This window comes from Triturus cristatus, chromosome 1_2, assembly GCF_964204655.1.
Source record: "Triturus cristatus chromosome 1_2, aTriCri1.1, whole genome shotgun sequence".
Classification (NCBI taxonomy): Eukaryota; Metazoa; Chordata; class Amphibia; order Caudata; family Salamandridae; genus Triturus; species Triturus cristatus.
Genome location: NC_140580.1, coordinates 900,095,763 through 900,118,979, shown reverse-complemented (window position 1 = coordinate 900,118,979; position 23,217 = coordinate 900,095,763). Strand labels below are relative to the sequence as shown.

Sequence of the window (23,217 nt, the reverse complement as noted above, 5' to 3'; positions counted from 1 at the left end):
AGTAAGTTGAGAGGGTTGTGTTGGAGTCACTGTCTTTGGACATGCCAGGATTTTGCAAGCAGTTTTGCTAACTCCACCCGAGGAAGACGGTTGGTTTGCTTGTGACCTGAGTGAAGGAAGTAGTGAACTTGATCTCAGCAACATTGTGCTCACTAAACTGGAGAGACTGGGAAGAAGGGTGAGTTAAAAGGAGGGCACAGTGCTCAAGGAAGAAGCCATCCATCTATGTAATGCTTAAGGGAGGTGAACGGTTCCAGTACTTAAGTTGTGTTCCGTGGAACCAAGAGACATGAATGAAGACTTACACTTGAACAAGTTGTGTGATCCTGGACAAATCAATTTATCTCAATATGTATCCCCTTCAAGCAAACACTGGGGCATCAGGACACAGATTAAGCACCAGTTTTAAGCGTTTAATATAAAGTGGAAATGAACATATATTGGACACTGCAGAGGAATGTGAAACTCCGTAGATACTGTCACAAGCGAAGACTCAACTACAACAGTCCAGAGCATGTGATGGCCAGCAGTGATGGGCAGAAATCTGTCACATGTCTAGCAAATTCACACATGCCACTAGATCTGATAGCTTAACAGGCCTTTCGACACCCCCAGTTTCTCTACATTGCCTAAGAGGCTGTTCCATCTCTGAGTGTATCTGACACATCAGCTCTTATTAGCTCTTATTAGCTGTCCATGCACACGCCGCAGAGAACTCACTATCCTTAAAGACCCAGCACAAAACACTGTGGTTATTTATACTCTGATGCCCTTAATGTGCCATACAACCGGAACTGGGAATTAGTGTTTACATAACAAGCACTTTATGAGAAGGCCAGTGTTAGCACCTGATGACATCCAAAAAGCATGAGGAAAAAATAGGCCAAAACTCTCAGACTGGGCCTTACCAAGGGCCTAATTTAGAGTATGGCGGAGTGTTACTCCATCACAAATATGATTGATTTGATTATTATAAATGCAGTTGGATATAATGCACTTCTAGTAAGGCAGACAGGACATAATTTCCATTTGTGAAGGAGCAACCGATCGGGCGAACTCTAAATCAGGCACGAAGTTGTGATTTGCTCACCTTCTGGGGTTCGAGAACGTGCGTAGATGGGTTGTTGGTAGTGGTAGTCCGACAAGTCAGCAGTGGCTATAGACCAAACTCTACTACTGAATTACCAAAAGAAACAGCCTATAGGGGATCTCACCAGCTTTTTTTGGTAGACTCCAAGTTCGAGACAAAGTCCGTTTCATGATTAGCAAAACACGTCATCTTTCGTTTTACATGTCGATATGATATAATGTGTTTTAGGAACATGCACATTCACCCCCCCAGAAACCTCTTGGCGCTACAGAACAGATGTCTATTATTACACAACTCAATGTTATTCTCTCTCTCTCTCTCCTTTTTCACCAATGTTCCATTTGAAGCTCAAGCAGCAGGGCAAGCTCATAGGGGAAACGTCCTTTTGGACAAAGCCGGAATCACGCTGTGCCAACACAGCACCGGCAATAGAACGAACGCGGCATTAGCACGCATTGGTTCAGCACGCAAGTTGTAACAACGACTTTGTTTTAGGGGGGAGCATTGATGGAATGGTGTTGGATTTAAAGACAAGCACCTTTCCTACTGTTGCGCAGACTGGAGTTGAAATAGTAAATTAAACTATTCCAACATCCAGCACAACCCTAGGGCAAGTCGTTAATACAACTTGCATGCTGAACAAATGCGTCCTAAAGACGCGTTAGTACAAAAGACGGCGTTCGGCACGCATGCGTCCTAAAGGCATGCGGAATACCGTCATACATTCAACTCACAGTCAACGGAAACACACGATTCTCACACTGAATATCTACATGCTTTCCAGGCAGCATTGATGCATCTGGGAGGTCTTATTTTCCGAGGTCATGGCAAAGCCAATTTCAAAAACTGGTTGCATAAAAATGACTATAGAGCGTTAAAGTTATGCAACTTTACGAACAACCATGTTTTATTAACACGAGAGCTGGCATTGCTTGGACGAGTAGCCGGCCATCCACTGCATGTGATCTCAATTTAATTTCCTGGGGCCGAACTTACATATGGCGTGAGTTTTGTCCACATTGGAAGCAGGTTTATGTGCTCACTGCCCCGACTATCGCCACAACTGTGAACGGCATGCTCTTAAAACGTTTGAATTAGGTGCAGATCAAGTCAAGTGGATTCAACGGGGACTTGGTGTATCTTTTTTTAATTTTAGCATCGAGTTTTTATTTTTTGTTCAGTTGTATGCTGGCAGATTTGGAGGTGTGGTGTTGTTTATCAAGCTCGCCGCCAGGGGGCCTCCTTTCTCTGCACTGGCCACCTGATCTCAAACATGACTCAACAGCAGCCAGGAAGTGAGCTCTTTTGTAGCAGGTTATAAATTACCAATGAGCTCAAGCGGCAGATAGAGTCAGTACGAGGAATACTAAACAACAATCATGGTGAAGAAATGACTGTCATCTTTGCAAGCTGTAGTAGGAAATAAACAGCGCCTTCCTTCGATTGCAATTTGTGACGTCTTCACAAGTGGCTCAATTTGAGTGGGCCTGGATTGCAATTCCAGAAGTATTAGCTTTTAAAATAAATTCACAGCACTAGAACGTCGTGTCCCTGATGAAATGACGTCACTTGGTAAGAAAAGAAATCCCAATTATCACCCTCACACCACACCTTACAGTCTCCTAGCAAGAGATTTTAATCTCGAAAAAACATACAAAATGGGACATTAATTCAGAATATTTTTACGAGGAACAGCTACTGTGGAAGGAAACAGACTGGAGATGTGTGCTTTCTGACGCTCAAAGGGAGCATGCAGCAAATTACTTACCATCACTGAATCAGTGAAGTAATTAAAAAAAAAAGTTACTCGGGAACCCATCAATTTGAGGTCTAGTGTGACAGTGTGAAGCGGGTAGAGTCACGAGGGGTGGAGTTTGTAAAGCAGAGTCTGAAAGTCAAATAATACATTTATAAAATAAATTATGCGTTAAGAAATAGGCAACTAGAACTAATGTGACAGTTCATCTGTTCTAGTGTACTTAATTTGTCACAAAAAGGCTGAAGTTTTAAATTATCTTACAGGGTTAAGACACCTGCTGCAAGGATCTTTGTGTGCCAACCAATTTTGAGGGGATTGTGCTATCAGTAAGATAATTCTGGTGGTTAATGCAGTTTTGGGAGAGTTCTGTGTTTTGCCCAGTCATAGGGTTTACTCATAGTGGCACAGGTGGTTAATATGGATGCCACAAAGTACATTTTGCAACATGCAGATCACAGATTTGTATTTTGTATAGACGGGTAAGTGGGTTGCTGCGTTTGACACTGAGATCATTTTGTAATGTTACTTCCAGTTCATTAGTTGCAGTCCCTCTAATATAGCACAGTGATCTAGTTACTGGCATCAAGGAGCTGCATGAAAACTGTAAGTCACTTGTTTGAATCTTTATTGATCTTTTTCTCAATATGTTGTTATTCTAATATTGGAAAGAATGATTCCTTTGGGAAGTAATAAAGTCTTGTTAGTACAGACAACCCCAATCACATTTCCGTCTGTATTTATCCATATTTATTTTTTGGCCAACTTATCAGTATTTATCCATGTTTACTTTGTGTTCTGTCAATAAATTAAGTTGCAAAATGGTATATTTCCACATTTATTTAACTAATAAATGTGCACTCATACTTTGACACATGTTGTGTTTTAGCAATTAGGTAGGCACATTTTCATGACAGTCCACCCACAGATAAATATAAGTATTATACTACAAATTGATGCTTAGATATGCTGGTATTTCAGGAAACCTCATCTTGCTTTTTAACTTCCCATGCCATCTATCTGCTCAGCTGTTGCCCAGGAATTGATGAAAGACTGTATGGAAGTAACTCAAACGATGCCCATTTTTCTGAATTTTTCCAAATAAATGAATAAATACAGAAAACATACTTTTTCTGTCTGTATTTGTATGTAGAAATCAGTAAAAACAGAAAACTGGGAGCCTAACTTATAATATTTACAAGTATGGATGCTCTCTGATTACTACACCTTTTAGCCCTCATGGTCTTATCTAACAGTTCCTGTACATTGAGTTACACATTGATTTATTTTGTCTGTATGTGATGTAAAGTGCTCTGACTCCCTCCACTCTTGATGAAGAGCACTATGAAAGAATTAAATAAAAATAAATAGTAGGTGTCATTCAAATCATTATTTGTGTAATTACTCGTGCACACAGATACATCTGGCATTCTTACAGCACATGCACATCGCTAGCATAGGAGGGTTCAACAAACTGGAAAACCTGCCTCCAACTCATAGCTTCTTCAAAGTTCTTGTAAGGGGAGAGGATGTGGCATTATTGCCAGAGCTACTAACTTTGGAACTGGAGAACTAGATTGAGTCTTGGCATTGGGTCAGCATCCTGTGATTGTGGGCACATCAATTAATCACCTCATGCCTAAAAACTGAATGTGAACTTGAATAATGTAACTGCTGCTCACACAAAGTGTACCAATACCTTCCGGTCAGGTCTACAGCATAAAGAAAACTGCAAAAGAAAAAAAAGAGCTAAGCAGTGTGCCTTTGTTTCTTCACGTTGTATAAGTATCTAGGTGTTAGGCTCTAGGGGCCCGATTCATAGAACTAACTTAAGACAAAATCCTAAACTTACTACTTTTGTTATTCACAGAAGGCATTTAGTAGTAGTAAAGTTAGGATTTTGTCTTAAGTCTGTCCTAAGTTTGTCTTAAGTCTGTCTTAAGTCTGTCCTACTACTTTTGGTATTCAAAGAAGGCATTTAGTAGTAGTAAAGTTAGGATTTTGTCTTAAGTTTGACTTAAGTTTGACTTAAGACAGACTTAAGACAAACTTAGGACAGACTTAGGACAGACTTAAGACAGACTTAGGACAGACTTAAGACAGGCTTAAGACAAAATCCTAACTTTACTACTACTAAATGCCTTCTGTGAATACCAAAAGTAGTAAGTTTAGGATTTTGTCTTAAGTTAGTTCTGTGAATCGGGCCCTAGATGGCTCCCAACTAGGATGATACTTGAACAAAAGAAAGGTTGATGGTCTTTTAAATCAGGGCTTTGTTTTGGGCCCAGCTGTACGTGAAAAGAAGAACACATCCACCGACACGGTGCTGCTCCAAAGGAAGGGAAAGCATGCTGGTGCTGCTGAATTGTGTCCTGGTGTTGGAAAATTAAACCAGGACATATTCATTATATTTCCCTGGATGGCTTAAAATAGCTGCCACAGCCGGGATCCAGTAAGATCGCCCTACTTTCCAGCACTGTACTGAACAAATAACATTTACACAAGTTACGAAACTATTGAATCTTGGCTGTAGAGCCTACAGAGTGTTAAAGAATGTTTATTAATTACAATATATTTATGGTACAGTTTTCCCATGTTTACTGTAATGAAGCAGAGTGAACATTTATGTTTAATATATGTGATATAATAATTGCGTTACATACATGCCAATGCTCCCTTTGTAGAGGGGAACAGAGATTCATGCAGCAAAAAATGGCTTTATTTCACCTTTTCTCACTTAACAATGTCTCACGGTCAATGCAAATTATAGTGGAAATTAAATCCCCCCGTTTTTTTTCGAAATCTTCATCTTATCTACCCAAATTTTGGCTTGGATTCTGTTACACAATGCACCTGGCTCAAACTTCACACTACATCCAATGAAATACTCCATGACTGCGCTACGTTCCCATCTGGGAGAGTGGAGGATGCTCTGAAGGCCGAACTTTCAGTTTCAAGCAATGTACCCCTCACCTTGGTCAGGAATAGCTATGATAGCTTGTTTTACAGGTTTTACTATTACCCAGATAAAGGGTGCTCAATCTTATGACCTTGTAATGATAAAGCAGGTTTGCCAATCTCACTTTTAATGCTCCTAGGTGCTCCTACAAATTCAAGATCAGGAAAAAAAACCTGACAAAGGGTCATCCTCTAGAATTGTGTGGTACCAGCATACTACCGCCAGTGGACAATTGGCAGGATGGTCGGTCTTGCCGTCAACTTACACTTCACTCTATGATGTATTAAGGCAAAGGGTGTTTTTGCTCATCTATTCTTACTATCTACATGGGCGTCCGCAAGGGGAGGGGCAAGGGAGAGTGCTTGCCTCCACCCCTCTTCTTCTTCACTTGCCTTTTAAAAAAAAGTCAAAATCGCGTTGCTGTTTGGAAAGAGTCGGAGGATGGATGACAGTAAAATTATGACCCCCTCAAAAAAATTCCTACGGACACCCATGACTATCTACACTTTTAATGTTCACTTCAACACCCTTCATGATTTTATGACCTTTTAAAAAGCTCTGGCTTTGTGGATCCCTGAGGCGCCCTCTGTGACAAGCCCTCGTAGGAGCCACCTTGAAGAGATGACAAAGTGACCATCAACTAATCGGTCTGTGCCAGAATACACCTTCCCTCTTAGCCTGTGCCCACTGCACCACGAACAAAGCCCATCTCTGACCCTCACGCAGGCCTTGTAAACCAATACATAGCCCACCTGTGCAGTGCTGAACCCATGCCCTACCAGCTACCCTCTGGTCTACTGCTGCCATGCTGAGTGTGCCTGCCCAGTGTCTTCTCTAGACCATTTTTTTGGCATGAGCGCTCTGCCAGATGCAATACATAGCTTCAGATGTTTCACTAGGGCGACTCTTCAATAAAATGCCCAGCAACATTGTCCCCTGTGCTCACAGGCCACAACAACCATTCTCCTCCACAGACTATATAGGCGTGGTAACGGTGCATCAGGCCCAGACTGTGGCAGCAATGTCACTATATAAATGACAATGATAAGGTAACCAGTTAACCTCTAAATCTGTTTATCTTTCCTCTACAGAATGTTGCCAAGCTTTATGCTTTTTCTCTCCATTTCAGTAAATATCCCGAGGGAGTTTTTGCAAATCTATCACAAGCTCTAAAACTGAAGCAGATTAAGTATTTTTATTGGTGTTTCAGAGTCTGCAGATCTCTAGTTTTTACCAGTTTGAAGTGGTATAGTGAGGCTAGAGTTTTGTTTGGGCAGAGATGGCACGTCAGATTATAGTTTCCAAGCAGAAAAAAAGCCAATACACTCTATTGTCTTATTTGTCTGGAAATATCTAAAAAGGCTCTCTTTTACCACTTTGGTCTTGGTCCTTTCTAAATCCTACAGATGGTTCACTGTGGCACCCGGCGGTAGCACAAACATTTAGACAATGCAGATAACTGCCTCTGGGTGTCAGCCAGAAGGTGATGTCAACACTGTGGGAAGGTGGAATCTGACTGCATGGTTGCCCCCACTTTTTCACTGGTGTTTTGCTGGTTTTAGACTTAGTTTGGCTGGAGGACCCCAGCCTATCTACTTTCCCCTTTAAATTGATTCTATGTACTTTAGATACACTCCAGATTGGATGCTGGGGTACCCTTCTGAGTCCCTAGTATATGGTATACTATGTACCCAGGGCATAGGTATCCCAGAGGCCTCTCAGGGGCTGCAGCATGTATTATGCCTCCCCTGGGAAGCCATTTAAAATGTCTCAACAGGTCTGCAACAGCAGCATGTGTAAGGTGGTGTATGCACCCCTTACTGAGATATAGGTTCCCTATATCTCTCCATATCACTGTACATATAAACCTATCAGTCACCCCTATGGCAAGCCTTATCAATCCTGAAGGCAGGGTGCTGGGTTTTATGTGAGAGGGTGCCCATGCATGAGCAGAGCCCCTCTGCAGCCTTCGAAACCTTTATTCCTGGGTTGTTTGTGATGCAGCCAGACCATATACTCTTAAGTGCATTATAACCTTGCGGTAAATGCTAACTTTGGAATGGCTGCAAGGAAACATGTCGTGTTTGGTGTCAAACACTTTAGAATCATACCTCCACACCAGCAACTGGTGTGGGAGGAATGATTCCACCCTACTAGAGGGAGAAATATGACAGCACCGGTATACCCGGTACCAGCTTTGCAAGCCCTGGCATCCTAAAATGGATGCTGCCAGCCACAGACACGAGTCTGCCCTCCTGCTGCTGGATGAAACTCCGTCAGGGGCGGCCTGGACAATAGGTTTCCTGTCACAGGGAGGTGTGACCACCTCCCAGACAGGCTTTAGTGTATTGGGGCTGGGTGGGTGCACTCCAAGAGTGCTTTGAAGTTTGCACTGGGGGCACATTTGGTGTCCCTGTGCATAGTCCAGCTCAAACCGGTTGCAGGGGCTACCAGTCCCTGCTCTGGCACAAAACTGGACAAAGGATATGGGTGTAGCCACTCGTCTGTCCAGACCCTCCCATAGGTGGGTCCCCAGAGTTTGTCCCACCCCTTCCTTGGGTATAAAGTAGGAACCCCTGACTACAGGACTTTAGATTTACCTGGACGAAACTCTGCTACAGAATCCCAGAACTTCTACTATCTACACGACGTTGGATGACCGAAGAAACTCCCTTGGAGTAATGGACTAACTCCCCTGCTAGGCAGGCACCAAAGATGCAACTGTCCGGTTGGCAACTACGCAGCTCTTGAAGGACTCCGAAGTTTTTGCAACACAGTAGGTGGGTTTTCAAGCTTTCCCGAGGCCGATCCCTGGTCTCAGCAAACCTGAGATTCAAAGCCCTCGTGGGGACCGTGCAACCCGAACCCCTGAACACCACGACCATTTGCAGCAGCATATGCTTTTTGGTGATCCCTGAGGCTATGTTTTGGGCTACTTGTAGTCCAGACCCCGAGCATTGATTCCACTGAAGATTACTGGCCTACACTCCTCGAGTGACCCGTGGGCTGGTATGGAGTATTTCCTCTCGAGGTCCCTTCGCGATCCCTTGTCCGTCGACTTGTGGGTCCCTGAGAAGGGTACTTTAACTTTCAATGGGCTTTCCTGGGTGCTCCAGATGAACCCTGACTCTCCATTGCTTGGGGAGTCCACAGGACCTTGCTGGTCCACACAAAGCCATTTTTCTCTCACTGCGTGTGTTGCCGTTGCCAAGGCTTGTTGGTCTCCAATCCGGACACCGGCCCCCCAGCACTCGAAATCCTTCATGGGACAGCTCGCCTGCGGACTGTGGTTGTCGTCAACGCCTCCTGGTCCCCGTGGCAGTGGAGTCAAGCTTCACCTCTTCGCACCTGAAACACCCGACATCGGTGGGCATTCGTCTATCGTGCCCATGGTCACTGGCAAGTGACCCAGACTCTGTCCCCTCTGCTTTCAGGTTCTTCACATCTTCAATCCAGGCTTGGATCACACCGGACACTTCTCCTTTCCAAGGCAGCAGCACTTTGCAGCACATCACCATTGAAAATGACGACAATCCCGACACCATTTGACACCTATGCACCTGGCTTCCCTTGGTGAGGTAACATGAGTACTACGGTGCTACCGTGGGTGCTGGCCCTAGAACCCGCTAAGTCTAAAAGGGTTTGCTCAAAGTCCTCTCCTAAGTGACCTTATTCTTTAAAATTCCAACCGCGACTTTCCTATTGAATTGTATGGGGCTTGCGGCTGTGTTCTCACACTGCACACGTCCCCCGTGGGTCCCCTGTGTCACTGCCTTGGGAGGTTCCTTGGGGTCCCAGCGATTCTATGTGCTCTAGGCACTGTGTCTGGTCAAGTTGTGGTTCTTACACCACTTTCTTAATATATGGTTTGGTCTCCCCCTGGGGCCCATTGTATATTGTGCTATTTACTGTCGTTTAATAACTGTATTATTGTGTGCCTTGCTCTCTAATCTCATAAAGAGGTTAGTAGAGAGTGTTTAGAAATAAATATATATATATTTTATATATATACCTTGTGTGGTTTTCCTTTCATTTTGTCATTCAGAAGGTTATAATCTGGTAAACCAAGCTGCTTTACATTCCTTCGAGACTTAGCCTGAAGGCTGCTCTCCATAGCTACCACTAGGATAGCTTTCAATAAAGGTTGTCTTAAACCCAATAAGGGTTGTTTGGACTGGTGCAAGGTGCCCACTAGAACTGGTGGACAGCATATACCAGGTCAACGTCTCACAAACACAGCGTGCAGAATTTATTTTTTGGGGCGCTGACGCCAACTGCTTAGCCCACACTCTTTGAGAAGGGATTTCGAAATGGAGGACGTGCCTCTTTTATTTTCAAATTCGAATGAGACGTACCAGAAAGCTCCCTTTACAGAGGTTTCTTTAAAATGAATTGATCAGTGATAAAAATTGTCCACTTAGCAACTTATTGGGATTATTTGTGGGATAATTTGCTTCGACGACTGACCTAATGTGTTTTTTGAGCAACCGTTGAGGGCTGGGCAGTGGGGAGTAAATCAACAGTAGGGAAGGAGGTAGGTGAGGCAGACTAGGAGAGAGGAAAGGGAGAAGGCAAAATGTCACTTCCCTTCGGTTGTGAAAAAATGTACTGGTTTATGACAGACTAAGAGCAAGGCCAAAGGTCATACCAACCGCATGCCTGGGACTGTGTTTGGTGGACATACAAGGGTTCGAGAGTACTAGTGTGCTTCAGCTCCCAGTGCAGAACATTATCGGGGCCTGGCCTGACTCAGGAATAAGGTTCCTTGCCGTCATCGCACGCATTTGCAGTAAATCGCTCCCAGCCTAGACGCACCAACCCTTACAGAGTATGCACACCAGTGCAGTGGAACGTCAATCAGACCTGCCAACTCAGAAAATGTCTTCACGATGTGAGAGGGCTGGATCTTGGAGATGGTGTGTGGCTTTCCACTCTTCACCGCATAAAACTCCCTAAAGTGCCAATGGAAGGGTCATAGTAATGGCTGTTTACTGGGAGACCGTGTGCAGAGAGATGATATTGTCTGACATAGGATGGCACAGTGAGTGCTGGCAGGTCACTGCGTATATAGGTGAAGTGAGATATATGGTGCCTCCATCCCTTGTCTAGCATTTGTTCCTAAATACGGCCTAGAGCTCATGTTAGTGGAAGCCCCAGAGAGGGACGTGGATATCATTTCTGGCTGACTCGGTTATCAGCATCGCTTCTGAGACACTTTTTAAATGTATAAAAAAATATTGCTGTCTGCAACGGAAGGACTTAGGGAGTCTCTGATAGACGAGGAGGAGACAGTGCCTCACTCTTAAACCCAAGATTGGCCAAGCCAGACAGAAAAGAGAGTTATCAGGTTGAGTAATAATAGCTGTGCTAGAACAGACCACAATGATTTGTCCACAGTGTCAAGGTGCTTCAGAAGGTTTGAGGCAGAGCTTCTATTGAAGTTGTGAAGGACAGGAGAGGTATGGGCAAGAGAACATCCATGCATTCTAGAACCAGAGTATGTCAAAACATGCGTATCTTCATCAGAACACGTAAGAGCACCTTCCCGCTGCCTGAATCCAGATGCCACGGCAGAGGTACCAGACACAATGACACAGAACATTCGAGCCGCAAGCTAACATGCCAAAAACAACTGAGGAATCAAAGACCATAGTCCTACTAGATGTTTCTGAAAGAAGGTTCTTCACCATTCTGTGAATTGACTTGGAGGTGTTTTATGGAGGTTCCACACAATATGGTTGTCTGTCAAAATATCAAGGACAAAAATTCTGACCTGCCAGAATATTGTTGCCATAGGATCATCTAAAGAATGGGTACTCGCAAACATTCACTCAGGGGGCACAAATTACTGTCTGTGGCATGCCGAGGGCCGCACTTATGCCAGCGGGGTGAGAGTCAGGGTAATGAAAGGTGGGCGTAGGGGGATGTGAATCAGATGCATAGTGTGGACAACAAACCGACTTTTGTCTGCTACCAATGCTCTATTCTCATGTACCAAGAATTAAAGTCAAAGTATCAACTTCTAATGTATAACGTGAGAGGGAGAGATATACTCATCTGGTGGTGGCTGAATGGCAAAATGTGAAACCAGAAAACCTTTATTTATGCCAGTTTCACAGCTTTCTGAATGTTCCTTAACTGCCAAGTGAACTGCAGCCCAGAGCTGCTGGTCACCAGGGGGCAACAATTAAAGGTCAGGAGGGCCACATGTGGTCCCTGGGCCGTACTGCGAGTATCCCTGATCTAAAGCATAAGCATATAGAAGTAGGTATATATTTACTATTAACTCCAAATGAATGTGTGTAAATATAGATAGATGTATATTTACTATTCTTAACTACACATCTACGTACATTGAAGATATACATATTGCCAAAGTACATATTTTTGAAGTTAAGTATAGTAAATCTATATATATTTACTTTCCCACTAATGTAGTAGTCATGATTAGTGACTCAATATTTTGGCACATTGATATTTAAATGTGGATATTCTTGTAGTAAATCACACCAGTTATCGGTAGCGGCAAAGAATAGGAACCTCATCCAATCGATCAATATCAATAAGTAGTGAATGAACTAGTCTCTGATTTTACTTATGGAATTCACACTGCAACACGTGGTTTATGCGACACACAATTGTACCACCATCAATGACCCTACAGAGACTTCAGAAAGGTTTTTCTTCCAAAAGAGCGCAAAATATGTGATGTCAGCTCTTGAGCACTGGCTTCTTAATCACTGCTGGTATTACTTTTATTGCTCATAGCAGCATTCATTCATTTCTGACTAACCATTACAGTAAGGATCCGTGCCTGATTTAGATTACGGCATACGGGTTACTTGGTCACCAGGGTGACGGATATCCCATCCACTGAAACCTAAATCCCATTGAAATAATGGCATTTAGATTTTAGCGGACGAAATACCCATCACCATTGTGACAGAGTAACCCGTCTGCCAAGATCTAAATCAGGCCCGTAGTCTGCTACAAATCAGCGGTATGGGCGCATCTGGTAGACCAGGTTCCCTCTGTATGAGATCACACATCTGCAGATGAGCTGGAGCTTTGTAAGGGCGGTGGAGCTTGGATCTGTACCAGACACCATTAGCATTGGCTAACAGCTGCCGGTACCTTCCTTCACATGGACACGATGTGCTGGGTCAGTCTGGACTAATTAGCCCTTGCCTAAATGTCTCAACCTTACATTTCTTTCTCTGGCAAGTCCTTTTGTCTGAATCACAGACTTCCTAGAGCCAGAAGATGCATGGAGACGGTGCTACACTATGAAGGACAACATCTAAGAATGTTCAGAAGATGCTCATACACCCCTAAAATCCACATGAGCAGTAAAGGCACTTCAGCACCATTCCAGTATGCATTCATTAACAGGAACATGGACCTTCATTGCATGGCTTTCACAGCAGCCGCTGCCAAGCATCCCGAACAATGAAAAGGAGGTCTCATAAGCAAATGGTCTCAGTAAAGACAGAACTGACTCAATGCAAGACAACTAACCAAAAACGAAAGATAAGAGAGAGGGTCAATTAACAAGAGAGACTGGAACCCACAGTCCCTTTTCACTAAGTTGTTGGTGGCCCTGCCATGTTGCATCATGATTCTAAAGCTCGTTTACAGCATTGCTGCCCTCAAACAAGATGCATGGCTACAGCTCGCGTCACAAACTCCCCTTCTTGTCCATTTGGCATCATGTTACCCATATAATGGCATCTCTACCTTGAGCATTACTGGGTCTTCTCTGATTATTTCCCTTTCCGCCCACTCACCGTTCATTTGGTCTAACCACACGCAGACCTCTGATGCCCCTGTGACTAAGAAGGTACTGTGCATTGGCGGCGGCTCCGTTATGACGGAGGAGCGTCGCCCCCCTGCTGGAAGCCAGCAAAGGCAATCAACAAAAATAAAATGATAATAAAACATTTTTATTATCATTTTATTTGTTGTCCTACAGGCTGCGAGCGGAGGGAGGGGCGAGGCCATTCACCCTGATGCTGCAGCTGCAGCACCAGGGAGGAGGGGGGTGTGGTGAGCACTGCCAAGTGGGCATGGCGGGTTGGCCGGCCGTCTGGGGTCAGCCAAACTGTCATGCGCACTTGGCCTTTCTTCACCTAGCTTTGTTGTACAGCTGGGTGGAGAAACCAACACAGGTTGCCAGTCCATGTCTGAGCACCTAACCGAGGCGCACTGACCAATCCAATAGCATTCCCAGCATGTGAGCAGCGTTGGGATTGGGAGCTGGGAGCCTGTGCAGCAGTCCCTGGAAGTCCGTCCGGTAGGGGAGGATCGGGAGGAAGGTGGCAGCCGTCGGAGCAAGCAAGTGTAATTTTAATATTTGCAATTCTTTTTTCTTTAGTCTGTATTCCCCCTCCCTCGCACCACCACTTCACAATACCAGCGACCGCTACTGGGACTGTGCTGCTGTTTATATGTTGTAGTCCCCCTGCACCCACAGCTCGAAACTGGACCACCCCTAATTCAATCATCCACGTTGATACCAGCCTTTTCCCTCTGCCTCTAGCGCAAGCGTAACCATGAAACCCACACACAGGACCTGCAACCATCATCTACGTCCAACGGTATTTTCAGCACCAGTCTCTCAGACCTCCACCCACATTACAATGGCAGGCACTGAGCCCGAAAACCAGGTAAGGGTACTTCTCTAGTCACTCACGCCTGACACCAAAGTGCTTTCCACATAGGATCACAACAAACACGACACTGTCCAACCATGCCTTCCCCTACTGGGTAGCATGCTACCGTTGTAGCTTCATGGCTCAGAAACGGATGTGAATGCCACATATACACAATATTACACTGTCATTATCAGACACTCCCATCTCCACCTATGTCCAGCACAGTGCCGCACCTTACAGACATTACAACTTGAAGACTTTCAGTGGGAGTTGACTCTTAGCTCATTGCAACAATAAGAAAGAAAGAAAGGCGTACCCAGGCGACCACTCTGCCATTGAAGCAAGGAAGCTTTGCATTGTCATCCGAGATCTCTTCTTTCACAACCCTGGAAAACACAAAACATTGACATTTAGAACAAATTTCAGTAAGTAAAAAATAAATAGTATTTAAGGTAGCACAAATGAGCCACCTAATGAATAGACCCACTCACAAAAGCATTTAGGAGCAAGTGAAGTGGTACTACAAGAGTAAAACATCATGTACTCCTAAATGCGTTTGTGAATAGGCCCCAACATGCCCAATTGCCTATTAGAAAACATGAGAAAAGGCACAGTTCTTTCTATTTGTACTAATTGTATAAGAATAACACCTAAACATTCCTATTTTAGGAGTACTATTTCACATACTCTTAAATCCCCTTGTGAATAGGCACAGCAAGGTCCACCGTGCAATAGAAAAAAGTAGAAAGAGGGCCCAGTACTTTCCATTTGCACTCATTGTATTTGAATGGCCCATAAATATTCCCCTTTTGTTCCCATTTTAGGAGAACTACTTCACATACTCATAAATGCCTTTGTGAATCTGCCTGATATCCTAGGGGATGGTCCATGAGTAATTTGACTTTCTCTGAACAATACAATATTTATTCGTTAAGTTATTTTGGGGGTTTTGTATAGTGTTAAACATGTTGCTGCACACCACAGCCACTTCCAAGCGTAACCCTTATAGTGAAAACTAACAACACATAAATTTGATCAGATCTGACCAGATTTGACCAGATCTGAAGCGTATTCAGGATCATTAGGGATGTGAGAAATGGACTTTCCCTCAGAGGAGACAACAACTTGAGCCCTCTACAGACAAAGAGAACGCATTAATTGTGCTCAACAATCTGTATTCTTAATAAAAGACATATATGACCTATATCATTATAAATATAGATACAAGTAATCAAAATATAATATTTTAATATGCAATAAAGTGAATTTTATAGTGCTAATCCACTAAAATCACACACTTTCTTTGAACTTTGTAGTAATGACATTGTGCCATATAAACCCAGCTCCAAAGAGCTTTCCTGGCTTCCAGTGAAACAAATAATTAAATTCAGTATGAGCAGTTTCAAAGTTTTGGAGAGAATGTCCAGAAAACCTACTGAAGCTAGCACACCTTGGCAATCGACCAATGTAATCAAAATTCAGACAGCATTAAGCGTATCCTCAAACCTTGAATGAAGTGAATGAGGTAGGATCATCCGTGCATCGAACACACAACTTTGAATTTTTTTAGCTAGTACCCAGAGAACTAACTCAATTTAGCACCTACCAAAAGGACCTTGGGTTAGAGACATTTCATGCAAGCTTTTCAGCTCACAGCAAGACATTGCTCGAATTCAGTTTCTCATAGGTCCCTCCATAACCATCATACAAAGATCCAGTAGCTCACTGCCTGTGCTTTCCACCTGACTCAACGGGAGGCCCAGATTTCAATAACTTGTAAGCCCTGTGAAGTAACCACAATGTGACAAGTTGTATAAATCCCAGGCGTTAGTAAGTGTCGACGATGCTCCAAAAGTTCATCTCGAATTCAAAACCACATATACTGCAACTCAAGTTAGAATTTTGTCAGACAGAACACCAAAGACGTCCTATATTCGCTGGCGAATATAGGACGTCTTTGGTGCTTACTAACGCCTGGGATTCTGAATAGCCTCTAAAAAGTTTGGTATATATATCTTACGGAGCCCCGAATGTATCTAAATACAACCACATTAAAATGTTAGACAGAATGTATTTCTGAATTCCAAGCATCATATGAAATCAGTGCCCTGAAGAAGGATGGTACGTCGGCACAATTGTGTTAATTGTGTATTGTATATTTGAAATATGTTGTATTATTTGTAATGGTGTCTTCTGCTCGAGTCAATGGTAATACTGTGAGTCTTTGTCACTGTGTTAAGTTTTTACTATGTGTTTTTCTTTTCTTTGTTGATGTTTGTTGTGGAGACATGCACCGAAATTATGTTTTTCTCCTGATTAGATGGTGGCTCTCTTGTCTGATATGAATTACAAAGAATATTGTACATGTTGAATTGTTTGTATGTGATAAATTGTGTGTATATTTATATAAAAAAAAGAGATAAAAAAGATTTTTATCATTTGATAATAAAACAAATGAACTGCTCTTCTGTGGGACACTACTTATTATCAATGAATGTATGATGTTGATTATTTTGTAAGGGGTTGATTGTTGTATATTTCCTTATTACGAATCCTCCTAATGAAGAGGGGTTCCGGGGTCTAATATTTATACCTGGTCCCAGCCTTTGTGTGTCGGGACATCCTGTCCTACCCCCACATCTGGATAATTCTTCCCTTTCCCTGCCAAGGCTCCAAACTGTCTACGGTGACAAAAGGCTGGTGTCAGGTTTCTTTGAATGTGCTGGAGTAAAGGCCGTTTGAAGTGTTAGTAGGGCAGAGTACAGTTCCGCCCTCCCACCCCCATCCTGCCCACAACTAGGACTCTTTGTATCACTGGCTGGAAGAAATACACAAACCCCAGCAGCAGAGCCATTCACAGTCATGTGACCCTGATTACTGGTAAAAAGGAACACCTGGTTTAGGCTGAAAAATGGCAACTTTCTAAAAGAGAAATTTTAAGAACTTTGACTTAAAACCCGACTTTAGCATTAAAGATTTTAAATTACAATTCATTTGAGTCCAAACAGTATATTTATATTTGCTCCCAATCCAAAGTTAGCATTTATAAAATGTAATAAGGTAACAGAGTCTTAGTCAATGGGAGAGATAGGTCTTACCAAAGTGAAAAAGACGTTAGGAGTTTTTCACTGCCAGGACATGTAACTTAAGTACAAATGTCCTACTTTTTAAATACTAGGAACCCTGCCCTTTGAGCTGTAGGGGCCTACCTTCAGGGTGACATACGTATTAAAAAAGAAGATTAAGCCCTGGCAAAGGTTTATTTTGCTCATTTGAAATGGTAGTTTTAAAACTGCACTACAGGCTATAGTGGCAGGCCTGCGACATTTTTGAAGTGCTACTTTAGCGGGTGGTATAATAAGTGCTGCAAACACTCTAGTAGCATATACTTTACAGACCCTGGGTGCAGATAGTACCATTTACTAAAGACTTAAAAGTAAATTGAATGTGTCAATTTAGTGAAGGTCAATTTTACCCTGTCCTAGGGAGTGAACACAAGCACTTCAGCACTGGTTAGCAGTGGTAAAATGCACAGATATCTAAAGCAGTGCTTAATTTGAGACAGTGGTTTACGGTGCTCGGCACCGGCACTTAATTGTCAACACCAGCGCTTGTTTCTGTCTGCCACAAGGTGGCGCTGTCTGCCTGTTTTTATACATTAAAAATTATTATTACCTGCCACCCAAGCCACTCTTATAGCTTTGAGGGCCTACAATAGTCTGAATAGTTACACTTGTAGGAGAGTGATGATTAGCAGTTATGTTGTTACTATTAGCAGCATAGCAGGGGAAACGCGTGGTGCAAGATGCAGTGGCCAACTGATGAGAGCCCTGACACTTATTTTTTAATACAAATTAAGCACTGAAAAGCCAACAAAAACGAATTCAGCAAAACAGGATGGGTAAAGGCAAAAGGTTTGGGGGGAGTACCCCCCAAGGGTGGCAGGTCTAACATTGGTGTTGCCTATCTCCTTCTAATTAGTTCATTCCTGTCAGCAACATGGCATCCCACTGCTTGGAAAAGTCAATAACTGCACCTGTCTCTTTCCACATGTATAATGGCACAGAGAGGACAACTCAATGACAAGCCGTCACACAACTGAGATATTTACACCAGCACACACTGTATGAGATCACTGCAACCTTTACCTTATCAATGTACAACTATGCAGAGAGGACAACTCAAGCACAGGTTGTCACACCACTGAAATATCTACTCCAGCTTCAATTGTAGGGGATTCAAGATTGCTCTCAATAAACAATGCTGTGGCTCTCCCCTGCTCAATATACAAGCATGCAGAGGACAAAACGAAAGCACCAGAAGTTGCACTGCCGAGGTATCTCTCCAGCCCTCATTGTAAGAGATCTCATGTAGCTCCCAGAAAAATGTATTCAACACATCAATTCCCACAAAGGAGACCGCACGTCAAGCCGAGGCCGGGAAAAATGTCAAATCCACCCCTCATCTGTTCTGCAACTGCAACAAGATTTGCCTGTGAGCACACATTACATCCCTCGGGAGCCCGCAACCACTCATTTTAGGGAGGAGAGTGAGTTTTAAAGTGAAACGGAGCATGCAAGTTTGCAGGCCCGTCATCAGAGAGGAGCAGTGGTCAGAACAGAAGTCTCTAAGATGAGTGCTTTTCAGAGCCCAGCGCTTGTGCTGTAACATTTACTTATACATTTTAAAGTAAAACAGTTTATTAATGATGGGGCAACTTAGACTATGAAAAACTACTATATGGCTCCAGGCGCTGGATCTGCCCTGTTTCCTCTTTTCCTGCAAGGCATGTTTTTTAACCTTTGATATAGGTTCCTGTGCTTCGAAGGGTCCTGCTTCAGTTTGTTGACGCAAGACCTTTAGACATGCTGCACGTTTGTCAACAGCTCATCACACAAGATGGTTAGCCACTCTTGTGATATCAACATACATATCCCTTTGCTGATCTGGCTGTCTTCAGCCTTATATGGCCTTGTAGGTTTTCAAAGCGTAAACTGTTCTACATGCAGAATATTAGGTCATCATCACATATGATTCAGGTTTCGCTCTGCTACATTTGAAGCATCATGTTTGCTGAGTTTTTTCATCATATGTGTCATTGCCAAATTTTCAAAACCATAACCTCAGGACCCTGAGTCACTGAGTCACTGAAAGTGAGAGTTACTAGTTCTGTGATTTAATCACCAAAGAATGTATGTGCGCTGGCTGGAAAATATTGGTGAAAAATGTATAATGCACCAATGATTTATACATTTTACAGACACATTGGTGCTAGAGGGAGCCCTGCAGTCATTTGCAGCCTCGGCAGAAGAGTTTGCTGCCTTGCTAGTGAGTACCCTACACGTTTAGGAACCTTGCTTTGAATCCTTATAAGACACAGAACAGCAGTTCTGCTCTTTACAGACATCTGTACAGCTAGCATGTGTGTGATGCCCAAAATACTCATTTCCCACCACTTGCTCTCCATGATTGATAAAATAAGAATTGGAAATAATGCAAATTCATGCTTTGGTTCGGTATAATAATTTACAGAGCTATTGAGTTATGATATAGTAATGTTTAGTATAATAAAAGCAACTTCTATTGTTAGAAAGTGCTGCCTACCACTGTAAGCCTTGTAAATAACAGATGTTACTACTAATCAATTGATGGTGGTCAATCTACCAACTAGAACGATGAAAGGCTGAGTCTGTTTTGCTGGAATTTGAACTCCTAATCAGCAGAGTGTTTCTACAGGGAACGTTCAACTCACTGAGCCACCCTGTCATCACTGTGAGTATGCATTGGCAAAACCAATTGGTCTGGTTTTCTATGAGTATTTGTTTTCTTTGCGAGCACATACAACAAAAAAAGTCGCAGCAGCACAGACACGTACGCCTCTGAAGTCCAGTCTTTTTCAGGCGGTTCTGCATATTTGAGCAGGAAAAATGCTGCCACTCACAGTGCAAAACAGCGAAAGCTAACACCCCTTTATTTATATATGCCTGTTTACTACGCTTTTTGGGGAAAACATTAGGGTAGACGAGAAATCCAAAACTGTCCATGAACCAGATTTAATCAGTGGCGAAGAAAAAGTGTTTCGTTATGGAGGAACTGTGGAATCTCCCAAGCTAACGGCGGCACCTCTCGCTGTTTCCTATTTCCACCCGCCGGCACCTTCCACGGAGGGCGCAGCCCTGGCAGGCCTGAGAATACACGCCGGGTACCCGAGGGCAGCCGAAAACAAAACCTTGACAAATGGGGCTTCTTCTGAGGGGTGAGCAGGGCTTGTCATATCCCGTTACAGCTTTGCCGCATTATTTACATGCCAGCGTGGTGCGAAGAACGCGCCTCACCTGACGGGGTTATTTCGGACCGGTAAGACGAGAGCCCGGGCTGAGACACCAGCCCAAGGTGCAGGCAAGGGCCACGGTTGGAGTGACAGGGCCGCTCGTGGCCTGTCACTCACGCGGGGTCTGTCTGAGAGGGAAGGTTATCACCTGTCTGGTGAGGGTAGAGTTGGGGGGGGGGGGGGGGTGTCGTGCCGTGAGACGTCACGGTACGTCATGGTGGTCACCTGCGCAACCGTCAGTTAGCTCACACTATTGTGTCTATTGGCAAAGCACGGGTTAAATGGGCCAGTAACGCACGTATAGCACATGGACACTGTTGCGACTGGTGCTACTGCAAGGGCACCATGGGCCACGAATGCAGACAAAGACACAGGGCCGCTTTGCCCCTTGCCTAGGCAGCAAAGAACAGTCATAACTGGAGTGTTCTGGGTCCTTTCAATCCACAGCAAATGCCTATATGCCGCAACAATAGCAAATGGGCATTATTACTAACAGGTGGAGGAGAAAAGTCCTCCCCTATTACAGTACTGGTAATGTACCTGGTTTGGTGACAAGCGTCACACCAGGCCTAGTCTCTGAAACTCTGATCACACTTACTAATTGGTGATAGACCCTGAACTACACTGCTGTCCCATAGCCTTATATGGCAGTCTTCATCACTCAAGTACAGCCTAAAGGCGCTTGGGTGGAATGCTTGTATTAATCTCATTTTTGGGGCCATTCCATTTAATCTATTTTAACCTCATCTGGGCCACTACAGACAGGGATGGAGCAGCTACTCGCCGAAAAGCGCTTCAACACCTCATCAGGGGTAGCAAGTGGTATATATATGCAAACCTTTGCCTCTTCTATTCCTCCACTATCCTTTTCAATCAAAATAACAGACTAACATGTCCACCGCTCAAATGAATTTCATATTTCCCTATACTAATTCAACACTAATCCTTTTTGAGTTCCAGAGTAGCATGCTACTTGCCAAAAAATCGCTTCAATGCCTTGACAGGGATAGTAATCGCTGTATAAATGCAATTACAATATGTAGAACAGTCTTGATTTCACCCAAAGAGTGTGAGACCAGTCGGATCCAGGAGCGGCCGGCTCAGGAAAGAGCAGCGGGGAGAGTCGACAGATGACGGGATAGGGAAAGTAAAATTTAAAAAAATATATAAAACCACTTACCTTGCACTCGCCGCAATGCGGCAAGCGCAAGGTTAGTGGTTTTATTTATTTATTTATTTGACTTTCCTTATCCCATTGTATGTCGACTACCCCCCACTCCCTGCCCCACCTCCGCCCGCCCCACCGATGTTACCTGTGCTGGCCGTGCCCGGTGAGATCTGGTAGTCTATAGAAAATAAAGCAGGTACTTCCGTGTCATGCAACTTCGTCCTGGTCATATACTGCACTGCACAGCGTCTGGCTGCTACTTGGCATGCTACTTCCTCGACATTTCTCCACTGTGTTTCAAATGGCTTCCCACGTCAGCCGTGCTTGCCTCTAAAGCTGGCTTCTGCTTCCTATGGTTTTGCCACACTTCTGTGATGCAGTGAGACTGCAGAGCCATAGCAGATTGCATGGGTAGTAACTCTGACTCCCATCACCAACTGAGGTGAGGAACAAGTCAAAGACTGGATACTGACCTAAAAATCTCATGAGAACTGAAAGTGATTCGAGCAGAAAACTTCCAGACACACAGGGTATGTGTGGCTGACCAAACCTAAATGTTTCAAAATGCCTGTAAGAAACCACTTGTAAATCTAGGTTTGGTGGACCAGCACACTCAAGGTTCAGAAGTCCATGCATGAGTAGCTCATACATTTCGGGTTTCTTGCTTTTCCTTGTGGGACTTTTATGCCCCCTTTCTCCAATTAGAACATCACATCAAGCCCCAGAATGAAAGAGATACTGATGCAAGGGGGAGAGAAACCTGAGGGTCCTCTTCAACCTACAGCAAAATTATCACTTGTGTTCGGGAGTGGAGGTAAAAGGTAAGCGAGTGAATGAGCGAGTGACTTTTCTTGCATAGTGCACATTGCCTGCTGAAGCAGTTCTAGGCACTTGGAAAAATTAAGGACGCTCAGAAAAAGTGACTGAATGGGAAAACTAGAGACTGAAGTCCACAATAGTAAGAGTCCCCTACATTGCCTGCCTTCATAAAATCTCGGATTGCTAAGTATCGTCCCACTAGAGAACTGAGATCCAGTCACTTAAACTAGCTGGTCATCCCCACTCATAAAAATCACTGGGCTGGAGGAAGAAGGTTCTCCGTTACTGCCCCTCGAGCACGGAATACCTTACCATTGGAGATCAGGCAGACCCCCAATTACAACCGATTTAGACAATTCCTGAAGACTTAGCTCTTTGAACACGCTTACCCGTAGTGATGGGTCAGGGATGGATCAGCTACCTAGCACCAAGAGACCTTT

General features: G+C 43.8%; 1 protein-coding gene across 3 annotated transcripts in view; it reads right to left on the bottom strand.

Moving 5' to 3' along the window:
• The window catches only part of DVL1 (dishevelled segment polarity protein 1), a 693,343-nt gene that overhangs the window by 445,374 nt on the left and 224,752 nt on the right, over positions 1-23,217 (bottom strand). For all 3 annotated transcript variants that reach the window (XM_085609591.1, XM_085609595.1, XM_085609592.1), the window contains exon 2: positions 14,776-14,845. In XM_085609591.1, coding sequence (XP_085465717.1) covers positions 14,776-14,845 — 70 coding nt within the window. The remainder of the gene's footprint in view (positions 1-14,775; positions 14,846-23,217) is intronic.